We start from the raw sequence: 12,178 nt of genomic DNA, 5'->3' as shown, positions 1-12,178 counted from the left end.
CGTCTTTTATTTTCGGTACATTGTCCTTCGGGACTTTCATTCATTAGATGCTCGTATATTGGTCATACTTATTCCTCCATCTACTACTAAGTACTAGGAGCATGTCTTACACGTCCTAAATGTAATAAACCTTCAGGTTTGAAGCATCCCAAGTATGAGGCACTTCATCACTGTTCAAGGTCTCCAACTTGTAAGATCCCCGTCCTAATGTCAACCTGACCTTAGAAGGCCATTCCCAGTTTGGGGCTACTTTTCCTCTTTCCCTAACTCATGATGCATCAATCTTCCTTAAGACCATGTATCCTTAATGAAAGAACCTTTCATTAACCCTTCTATTGTAATAGAGGGAGGCTCTTTGTTGATGCTCTGTATTGTGGGCGTTGGCCTCATCTCTGACCTCGTCAATGAGATTGAAAGCGAGTCGCATGCCTTCTTTATTAGTTTCTGGTTCATAAGCTTTGACCCTAGGTGATTCATGGGTGATTTCTAAGGTTACCATAACTTCAGCTCCGTAAGCTAGCATGAACGGGGTAGCTTCAGTTGTCACTTTGCAGGTGGTTCGATATGCCCAAAGTATAGGCAGTAACTCATCCGCCTAAATGTTCCTTGAGCGTTCGACCCTTTTCTTTAGTACAACAAGGATAATCCGGTTAGTAACTTTTGCCTGTCCATTTTTCTGTGGATGGGAAACCGAGGTAAAGAAAAGCTCTATGCTATTATCTTCACAGTTATCCTTGAACTCTGCATTATCAAATTGTCGCCCATTATCCGTGACAAGGATGCGTGGGGTACCAAACCGGCATATCACATTTTCCCAGAAAAATTAGGTAATTTGCTTGGTGGTTATCTTGGCTAGTGCCTTCGCCTCAATCCACTTTGTGAAGTAGTCTATGGCTACCACAATGAACTTCCTCTTTCCCGATGCCACAGTAAATGGACCAAGTATATCCATTCCCCACATTGCAAAATGGATGGGTGTGTTAATGGGTGTAAGCCTCTCTGGGGTTGTCATACTATTGGAGCATGCCTCTGGAATCTATCATATTTCTTTGTATAAGCCTTTGCATCGGCTAACATTGTTGGCCATTAGAACCCTAATCGAGTTATCTTGTGAGCGAGGGCCCTGGCCCCCAAGTGCTATCCATAAATCCCCTCATAGCCTTCCTTAAGTGCCTCATCTGCTTTAAGAGGTCTCAGGCACTTCAAGTACGAAATAACAATAGACCTTTTGTACAGAAGAACTTCAATCAACGAATATCTCAATGCTCCTACCGACAACTTACTTGCCTCTTGTGCATCTTCGGGGATCCATACAGTCTCAAGATGAGTTTTGATTGGATCTATCCAACAACTCACCACGCCAATTGGTTCTATTAAGTTTATAACATATATATTAGGGGTCTTGAGGACTTGAAAGTAGATACTTCTCGGGTAGTCCTTGATTTATGATGAGGCAAACTTAGATAGAGCATTGGTCATAGTGTTCTCCTCTCATGGAACATGTTTAGCGTACCATTCATCAAACTGAGTCAGTATTCCCTTCACGACTCTCAGGTACTTGGCCATTATATCATCCTTGGCTTCAAACTCTCCATTGACTTGAGTAACTACACGTCTTGAATCTTCACAAACCTTAAGGTTTTTAGCCCTCACGGCTTTAGCCAGGCCTAAGCCAGCTATCAAAGCTTCATATTCTGCTTTATTTTTCATAGTTGGGAAATCCAATTTCAAAGCATACTCAATCATGAACCCTTCGGGGCTTTGCAAGACCAGTCTTGCTCCAGTAGATTTTGTTTTAGACGCTCCGTCAAAATGGAGAAGCCAATACTCTTTCAGAGTTGCACATTTATATTTCCCTTTCTCTTTTCCTTCTGGGGTAACTATCTCTTGCCCCCCGACTTCTTGGTTGCTAATGGTGTATTTGACCAAGAAATCTACTACGGCCTGAGCCTTGATGGTTGTTCGAGACTTGTACTTGATGTCAAATTCTCCTAATTCAATTTCCCACTTTATGAGTCGGCCACTTGCCTTCGGGCTGTGAAAAATGTTCCTCAAAGGTTGGTCCATCAGGACTTCGATCTTGTGGTCCTAAAAGTAATGTGTTAACTTCCTCGAGGCTGTGAGGAGGGCAAGTGCAAACTTCTTAGTAGTGGAATAGTTCAATTCCACTCTGTGGAGTACTTTACTCACATAGTAGACCGGCTTATGGAGCTTCTGTTCCTCCTTTACCAGGACGACACTCACAACTTGTAAAGATATTATGAGGTATAAGTAAAGGATGTCCTCCGAACTAGGTTTGGCCAGCAATGGGGCCTCGGTCATGTACTTCTTCAGCTATCCACTCAAAGTTTTTCACCTTCTTGAGCTGTGATTCTTCCTGTCAGCTTCTAAATATCCCTGATGGAGTGTGGTGGCCCCATGTATAGGATGGCTTTGATCTTGTCGGGGTTGGCCTTGATTCCCCTCCTCGAGACCATGTGGCCAAAAAAAATTCGGACCTAACACCAAAAGCACACTTGGTTGGGTTTAACAGCATCATGTGGTGGCTCAGCACTTCAAATGCCTCTCTTAGGTGATTAATATGACCGGCCTTGGATAGGATTTTGACTAACATGTCATCAACATAGACCTCCATGGTCTTTCTAAATAGATGGGCAAATATCTTATTTATCAAACTCTGGTAAGTAGCTCCTGCATTCTTAAATCCAAAAGACATAACAAGATAACAAAAGACACCAAAATCAGTTATGAAAGATACCTTGGGGATGTCATCTTTGTGTATTTTGATCTGATTGCAATCGCTAAAGCCATCCATAAAACTCACCATCTCGTGTCCATCGGTGGAATTGATCAGGGTATTAATCCTTGGTAGGGGGTAGTAGTCTTTAGGACACGCATCATTCAAGTCAATGAAGTCGATACACATTCTCCACATCCCATTGGTCTTCTTGTCCATTATGGGGTTGGCCAACCACTCAGGGAATTGCACTTCCTCTATGAATCCAGCTTCTAGGAGTTTCTTGACCTCCTATTTAATGGCTTCCATCCTGTCAGTGGTGTAAGTTTTGTTCTTCTCCTTCACGGACTTCCGAGTTGGATCGACATTCAACTTATGAGTTATAAGGTTGGTGTCAATCTCAAGCATATAAGCCGTCGTCCAAGAAAATATATCACTATTCTCTTGAAAGAAAGTTGTCAATTGGCCCTTCAGGGGCTTCTTCAAAGATGAACCAATGTATTTGACCTTCTAGGGGTCTAAGGAGTCTAGGGGAATTGGGACTAAGTCCTCTGCTGGCTTCCCTCGAAGTTCTTCATTCTCACGGACATCCATGTCTTCTATGGGGAGGACCTGCCCCCCAGTTCCATCGGGCATAATTTTTTTAAAATAGCAACTGTGGACCATTTTCTGATCTCATTTTGCCTCACTGACACCGTTCCTAATCAGGAACTTCATTATCATGTGGTAACTTGAGGGCACGACTTTAAACACATGGATCCCAGTTCTTCCCATGATAGTGTTTTAAGTAGAGGCTTCATTCACAACCTGAAAGTTTAACATCCATGTGGCCTCTCCGGGCTCTTCTCCAATAGTCAGGGGAAGTTGTATCACTCCTTTAACTTTGCATTCCACTTGGTTAAACTCGTAGATGGGTGCGTCGAACGGAGTTAACTAGTAGTCATTTTACCCCATCCTTAGGAACGTGTCATGGAACAGAATATCCACAGAAGATCCATTGTCTACTAAGACCCTCATAACAGGACAATTTCCAATTATTAGAGTGATAACTATAGGGTCGTCCTGAGGAAATTTCAAACCTTCAAGGTCGAGGTCACCGAACTCAAGCGTCATCTCTGACTTAGAACACTTAGACGGCTCCCAAACTATACTCATTACTTCTCTTGCATAAGCTTTTCGAGAGTTCCTTGTAGTCCCAGGTGTTGTCGGGCCTCCCGAGATCATATTGATTACTGGCCCTCAGGGCTGTGTATAATAACCCCAATTTTTGAAATTTTTGAAACCCTTATGAATAGTGTTTTGCTGATTATGTTGAATAAGAAAACTTTTCATGTCACACTATGTAGGGGCTCTTTTATTGATCTTCTGGGATATTATTAGTACTCTATATGATAAATAAGTGTATGTAAAGATCGTCAGAATCCAAATTCGAATACTTTGATTTTTCAAGAAAATCTACCAGATACAGAAAGAATTGAGTATAAGGTAACAGAATAAAAAGGATTTAAATTCAAGGATTAAAAGAGAGGATCATGAAAGGAATATAATGTATTGAGAAAGGTTAAAGAAACCTAAGTAATAAGATCCCGGGTATGATCCCTCAAACGATAAACGAAAACGAAAGTTAAGCGAACCGTATAACAGATCAGCGGTCATTAGGCAAGCAATTAAGAGTTAATCAAGGAGGTTAGGGATGATGATGTCATCAAACCAACAAGAAGAGGACAAGTGTGGAGGGTGACATCACATGATGATCAAAGCATGACATAAGGGAAAGAAGTGTGGTTGATTTATAACCACACAATTGATAGGGATAAATAAATTATGATTGTATAATTAAATACTGCATTAATTGTACAAGTTGTGGGCTGCTAGGCCCAATAAAAAGATATATGAAACTCAGACCAGAAAGGTTAAGCCTGATGGAGCAGATCAGGCCTGATGGAATAAAAAAGGCCCAAAAGCCCTAATTATTAATTAATTTCGTAATTAATTAATAAGGGAAAAATCAGCTATTGAGAAGAGTCCCGATAAGGATATAAATCCTTATAGATTAGCCTCAAGGGGACCTAAAAGGATAAGGAATCAGCTTCCTACTTCCTAGGACTCCTAAGTCTATCCTAATTCAGAGGCTTGATCAGAGTCCTGATCGATACAAAAGAGAATCCTGGTCGATATATTATTCGAACAGAAGGGAAGAAATCCCCTAAATCCGATCAGAGTCCTGATCGATACAAAAGAGAATCCTGGTCGATATATTATTCGAACAGAAGGGAAGAAATCCCCTAAGATCGATCAGAGTCCTGATCGATACCAAAGAGAATCCTGGTCGATATATTATTCGAACAGGAGGGAAGAAATCCCCTAAGATCGATCAGAGTCCTGATCGACACAGAAGAAAATCCTGATCGATATTCCATTCGATCAGAATGATAGAAAATCACTTAATTCGATCAGAGTCCTGATCGAAATCGATCAGGAATCCTGATCGATTAAGCACGTGTAACAGTCGACTAGGGTGTCACTTTGAAGATCAATTCGATCAGAGCCCTGATCGAAATCGATCAGGAATCCTGTCGACCAGAGTGTAAGATCCTGAGTTAATTCGATCAGGATCCTGATCGAAATCGAGCAGGAATTCTGATCGATTTGGCTGAATCCTGATCAATTTCTTCTGCATCCTAATCAATTTTGTATGCATTTTAAACCAGAAATTACGGATAAATCCAGAAAATTGCGGATAAATCCAGAAAATTACGGATAAATCCAGAAAATTGCGGATAAATCCAGAAAATTACGGATAAATCCAGAAAATTGCGGATAAATCCAGAAAATTGCGGATAAATCCAGAAAATTACGGATAAATCCCAGAAGTTAAGGGAAAATCCTAGAAAATTAGGGATAAATCCCAGAAATTAAGGGAAAATTCCAGAAATTAAGGATAAATCCCAGAAATTAAGGGAAAAATCCGGAAATTAAGGAATAAATCCAGAAATTAAGGATAAATCCCAGAAATTAAGGGAAAATTCCAGAAATTAAGGATAAATCCCAGAAATTAAGGGAAAAATCCAGAAATTAAGGGAAAAATCCAGAAATTAAGGATAAATCCCAGAAAAATAAGGAAAAATCCCAGAAAAATTAGGGAAAATCCCAAAAAAATTAGGGAAAAATCCAGAAATTAGGGAAAAATCCTGGAAATAAGGGAAAAATTCCTGGAAATCAAAATAATTCCTAAATAAAAGGAAAAATTCGTTGTAAACGTGTAGGTCGCTCCACACTTTACGGAAAAACGAAACCCTGTAAGGGAACAAATAGACTTAACTTCTGCGAAACCTATTCAATGTTTCCCAAAAGTTGGGGGGCAAATGATAGGGATAAATAAATTATGATTGTATAATTAAATACTGCATTAATTGTACAAGTTGTGGGCTGCTAGGCCCAATAAAAAGATATATGAAACTCAGACCAGAAAGGTTAAGCCTGATGGACCAGATCAGGCCTGGTGGAATAAAAAAGGCCCAAAAGCCCTGATTATTAATTAATTGGCGCCGTCTGTGGGAAGGAACAACAACCATGGAGAGAACACGGAGAACAACCAGCACTCTGGAGGAGGGAACACCATCAGGGACAACCCAGGTGATTTCATCAACCGTGGAGGTTCCTCCCCATTCAACTTATGCATCTACTCAGGGGGAAGCCCAGACAGGGGCAACTCAACCTCAGCCACAAGGGACAACTCCCCCGACTATTCAAGGTACGAATCCTCAAGTTCAACAAGTACATATACCTGTGAATTCTCGACCCGTCGGGTATGAATATTCAACTGTTGTTACTACTAACCCCCCTTATGGGATGCCCCTTCACCCTGAGGTTGGAGGAAGCGGATATGCTGGGCGAAGTGAAGCACGAGGGAGGTCGCCCCCCTATATACGAGGTTTGGATCCTATCCCTGAGGATCGGGAATTTTCTGGTCCGTACACTGAGAGAGACTCCGAATCTTCGGATGATGAAGTGGCCCCGAGAAGGAGGCGTCCTGGAAAAGAGCCAATGGCCGATGGAAGGCAACGCCCCCAAAGCACCCCAGGGGCGAATCCCCAAGAAGTGCAGGAAAAGATCAGGGCTCATGAGGCTGAAATCCAAAGGCTGAGGCGTGACTTGGAGGCTCACCAAGCCACCAGAACCCACATACCACCTAGGGGGAGAAATCCTCCTCCTATCATAGACCTGGATGGTCCGGTAAGAAGAAGGGCTGCTGTCCCAAGAACTGATCCAAGCAATCTCCTTCCCCTTGGAGATCCTGATGATCCAACTCCACCCTTCACAGAAGAGATAATGAATGCCCATATCTCAAGGAAATTCAAGATGCCCACTATCAAAGCCTATGATGGCACGGGAGACCCCGCTAATCATGTTAGGACATTCTCTAATGCACTGCTGCTGCAACCCGTGAATGATGCTATAAAATGTCGGGCCTTTCCTCAAACCCTGTCGGGTATGGCTCAAAGATGGTACAGTCGCCTACCCCCAAATTCTATTGGATCATTCAGAGAATTAAGTCAGGCTTTTATTAAGCAATTCATCAGTGGAAGAGTCCATGAGAAAAGTTCAGCATCTCTTATGAGTCTTGTGCAGGGAACTAAGGAATCCTTAAGAGATTACCTGAATCGTTTTACAAAGGAGGCTTTAAAAGTCCCAGACCTTGATGATAAGGTAGCCATGATAGCACTGCAACAAGGAACTAGGGATGAGTTTTTTAAGATGTCTTTGGCCAAACGACCCCCTGAGAGCATGTTGCAGCTCCAAGAGAGGGCAGGGAAGTATATCAAGGTTGAAGAAAGTATGAGGAAGACCGTAGTAAGTAATGAGCCCACTGGAGGCAAGAAACGAAAAACTGATTTGGAGTATATCGCTAAGGACAAATATCCTAGAACCGAACAAAACCCTGATTCAACCCCCAAGAAGGGAGGACCTGGGCAAAAGTTCACTGAATACGCTAAGCTGAATGCTCCCGGAAGTCAGATTTTGAGGAGATCAAAAAATGGCTAGAAGCTGTTATGTGGCCTCTTTGAGGGCAGATGGAGTCGGGGGGCAGGTTCTTCCTATTGAAGATATGGATGTTCGAGAAAATGATGAGAATAGAGGAAGGCCAGTAGAAGAATTGGTTTCGGTTCCTTTAGATCCCAATAATCCTGAGAGGATGACTTTCATTGGAGCCACATTAGAGGAGCCCCTTAGAGGGAAGTTAGTGAAATTTTTGCAAGAAAATAGTGATGTGTTTGCATGGTCAGCAGCTGATATGCCAGACATAGACCCGGAGTTAATTACTCACAAGCTAAACGTAGATCCAAGCCGGAAGACAGTGAAACAAAAGAAAAGAAATTTTGCCCCGGAAAGACAAGAGGCTATAAAGCAGGAAGTGGAAAAGCTCTTAGAGGCTGGATTCATTGAGGAGATTCAATTTTCGGAGTGGTTAGCAAACCCTGTAATGGTGAAGAAGGCTAATGGAAAGTGGAGGATGTGTATAGACTTCACCGATCTGAATGATGCATGCCCCAAAGACTGTTTTCCGCTGCCTAGAATTGATACTTTGATTGATGTCACCGCTGGACATGAAATGCTGAGTTTCATGGATGGGTTTAGCGGATACAACCAGATCAAAATGCATAAGGATGACGTTCCAAAGGTATCATTTATCACTGACTTTGGCGTTTATTGTTATCTTGTTATGGCGTTTGGTCTCAAGAATGCAGGAGCCACCTATCAAAGGTTGGTGAATAAAATTTTTAAGGATCTTATTGGGAAGACTATGGAAGTTTATGTTGATGACATGCTAGTCAAGAGTCTAGTAAAGACTGATCATATAACCCATTTGAGGGAAGCTTTTGAGGTCCTGAGGTACCACAAGATGATGTTGAATCCCACGAAGTGTGCTTTCGGAGTAGGATCTGGAAAATTCTTGGGATTGATGGTCTCAAAGAGGGGAATTGAGGCTAACCCCGATAAAATAAAGGCAATCCTGGACATGGAACCCCCAAAAACTGTCAAGGATGTTCAGAAACTCACAGGAAGGGTTGCTGCGCTAGGACGATTCATCTCCAAGTCAGGAGACAAGTGCTTGTCATTCTTCAAGTCATTAAAGAACGTTAAAGACTTTGTATGGAGTGAGGAAAATCAGAAGGCATTTGAAGAGTTAAAGAAGTATATGGGCCAGGCCCCGTTGTTGGCCAAGCCAGTTCTGGGTGAAGTTTTATTCTTGTACTTGGCTGTTTCAGAAAGCGCCTTGAGCGCGGTGTTGGTTAAGGAGGAACTAAAAGTCCAGAAACCCGTATACTATGTCAGCAAAATTTTGCATGGTGCTGAGTTGAATTATTCAGCCATTGAGAAATTCGCTTTAGCCTTGATAATGGCTTCAAGAAAGCTGCGTCCTTATTTTCAAGCTCACCAAATTGAAGTGTTAACAAATCAGCCACTGAGAAATATCATTCACAGTCCCAAGGCAAGTGGGAGACTGATTAAGTGGGCAATAGAATTGGGAGAGTTCGATCTCAAGTATAAGCCACGTATGGCCATAAAAGCCCAGGCACTAGCTGACTTCGTGGTGGAATGTACCATACCCAACCAAGAAGTCGGGGGGCAGGAAGATACCACACCTCAAGACAAGGGAGTCGACAATGGGGACAAGGAGAAAGAATATTGGGTTCTCTATTTTGATGGAGCATCAAAAACAAATTCCAGTGGAGCAGGGTTGGTTTTGCAAAGCCCAGATGGATTCTTAATTGAGTATGCCATGAAGCTAGACTTCCCAACAACAAACAATGAGGCAGAGCATGAAGCCCTGATTGCTGGCCTTGGCCTAGCTGGGACACTTAGAGTCAAAAACTTAAAGGTCCGTGGAGACTCGAAGCTGATCATATCCCAGGTAAAGGGAGAATTTGAGGCAAGAGATGATACGATGGCTAAGTATGTTCGCCTAGTAAGGGCTGTGATGACCCAATTTAATGAATGCCATGTTGAACACATTCCAAGGGAAGAAAATGCTAAGGCAGATGCGCTATCAAAGTTTGCTTCATCTGAGATTGAAGAAAGTTCAGGGAGTGTGTACTTCCGTGTTTTGAAGACACGAAGCATAGATGTTAAGCTTGTGGCTCCCGTAGATTTGGGGACGTCATGGATTGATCCCATCAAGGCTCACATTCAGACCGGTTGGTTGCCAAGCGATGCAATTAAGGCACGGAAGTTAACTGTTCAAGCACTAAGGTACTCTTTGATAGATGGGATTCTATATAAAAGATCTTTCGTGGTTCCTTACTTGAGGTGTCTCAGGCCCGATGAGGCACGCTTAGCTCTTGAGGAAGTGCATGGAGGTATTTGTGGGCAACACTTGGGGGGCAGGGCCTTGGCTCATAAGATAACTCGTTTAGGCTTCTATTGGCCAGAAATGATGGCTGATGCCAAAGAATATGTAAAGAAGTGTGATCGTTGTCAGAAGCATGCACCAGTCGCCAGACAACCCCCCGAGATGCTGACCTCTATCAACTCACCTATTCCCTTTGCTATGTGGGGGATGGATATTCTAGGGCCTTTTCCTATGGCCACAGCACAAAGGAAGTTTCTGATTGTAGCCATTGATTATTTCACCAAGTGAATCGAAGCCAAACCTTTGGCCAAAATCACAACTAAGCAGGTTGCACAATTCCTGTGGGAAAACATTATGTGCCGATATGGAATTCCCCGTATCCTCGTCACTGACAATGGAACACAATTCAACAACGAGGAATTCAAGAAGTATTGCGAAGAAAATGAAATTGAGTTACGGTTCACCTCTGTGGCTCACCCGCAAGCCAATGGGCAAGCGGAGGTAGCAAATCGGATAATCCTGGATGGACTAAAGAAGAGGATCGAGAAGTCAAGAAATAATTGGGTAGATGAGATACTTCCAATATTATGGGCCTACAGGACTACTTGTAGAGTCACGACAGATGCAACTCCTTTCATGTTGGCATATGGGGCGGAAGCAGTAGTTCCCGTGGAGATATCACATTCCTCTCCAAGGATTCAGGCCTTCGATGAGAAAGAAAATGAGGAAGGGCAGAGATTAGCCCTGGATTTAATTGATGAAGTGCGAGATAAAGCACACGCAAAGATAGTAGAATATCAGAAAAAGGCTTCATTCTACTACAACCTAAGGGTTAAAGAGAGGTTTTTCAAACAAGGTGACCTAGTCTTGAGAAAAATAGAGGCTTCTGGTGTCGGACAGAAAGGAAAGCTTGCCCCAAATTGGGAATGGCCGTATAGAGTCAAGAGCGTTCAGGGTAGAGGAACCTACAAGCTGGAGACTATGGATGGTTTTGAAGTCCCGAGAACCTGGCACGCACAAAACCTGAAGGTTTACTACGTGTAAGATGGTCGAAGTACGATTCTCACTTGTCATTATGACAAGTAGGTTTAAAAGCACCTTGAAGCTTTGTTAGCTATTATAGATCAGGGTCGAACCCATATTATGTAAGGTTTTGGAAAACCAGACTTGAAATTGAAGAGTTCGAAATTATTTCAACCTATGGATGTTTGAGTTGTGATAATACTTGTGTGGCCCATTAAGCCAAGTTTGAATATTAAAGTATCCGAAAAATGAAGGACAGAATGCAAATAAGGAAAGTAGCATAGCCCCGCAGGGTAATAAGTTTTAATACAAACAAAAGTCCAGACATAAATTAAGGATAAAATTACAAAATAGAAAAACTACTCCTCCATGTGGGAGCCTTCATTCTCTTCCTCCTTATCAGCGCCTTCAGCGTCCTTCGCAGGAGAAGCGGGAGGAGAAGCAGTGTTAGGATCCAAGATGCGATCATCTGGATGAGGAGAGTCGAAGAGGGCGTCTATGCTGTCCTCTGACTCAGCCTGCTCAGGACTTATAAAGTCCTTAGGGTCGACTAAGCCCTGGTACTTCTCAGAAACAGCCTTCACGGCCGCATCCCATCCCTGAGTGAACTGTAGGGAGTAAAGACCCTCATCATGAATCTCCATGAGATTCTTAAACTTGTCAGAATCCATGTAGTCATCAATGAGCTTATCCTTATCGCTCCTGAGTTTCACCAGCTCGGAATGAGCCTTAGCCAGCTCCTCTTTCTTCGTGTCCAGCTTCTTCTCCAGGACCTTGGCTCTCTCCTCCCACTTCTTCATCTCCTTCTCAAAAACATCAGAGTTACCCTTCCAAGATCTAGCCTGATGTAGGGCCGCCTGGAAATAGGTATTACTCTGCAAAGAAATATGTATGAGTTGGCGCAAATTCATTGGGATACAAGAAAAGTTGAAATTCACAAAAGGAAGAGAAGAAAAAAGAAAATTACCGCAGCTTGGGCTTGAGAACCCAGAAGCTCAATAGTCTCGACATCACTCCCCGTAACAATGTCAGTGAAATCATGGGGAGTGATGGAATGGTAC

At 42.7% G+C, this 12,178-nt stretch overlaps 1 protein-coding gene across 1 annotated transcript; it reads right to left on the bottom strand.

Annotated features, from left to right (window-relative positions):
* Nucleotides 1–1,491: 1,491 nt before the first annotated feature.
* LOC141714784 (uncharacterized) lies at nt 1,492–2,067 on the bottom strand. The gene has a single exon (XM_074518281.1). It carries the CDS (start codon nt 2,065–2,067, stop codon nt 1,492–1,494), a length of 576 nt encoding a protein of 191 aa, XP_074374382.1.
* Nucleotides 2,068–12,178: the final 10,111 nt, after the last annotated feature.

The sequence above is a fragment of the Apium graveolens genome, chromosome 3 (genome assembly GCF_009905375.1).
Source record: "Apium graveolens cultivar Ventura chromosome 3, ASM990537v1, whole genome shotgun sequence".
Classification (NCBI taxonomy): Eukaryota; Viridiplantae; Streptophyta; class Magnoliopsida; order Apiales; family Apiaceae; genus Apium; species Apium graveolens.
This window is presented reverse-complemented; position numbering and strand designations above follow the sequence as displayed.

What these genes read in the sequence shown, in the direction of transcription:
- LOC141714784 (XM_074518281.1), bottom strand. Translation starts at nt 2,067, where the DNA reads ATGGACCAACCTTTGAGGAACATTTTTCACAGCCCGAAGGCAAGTGGC.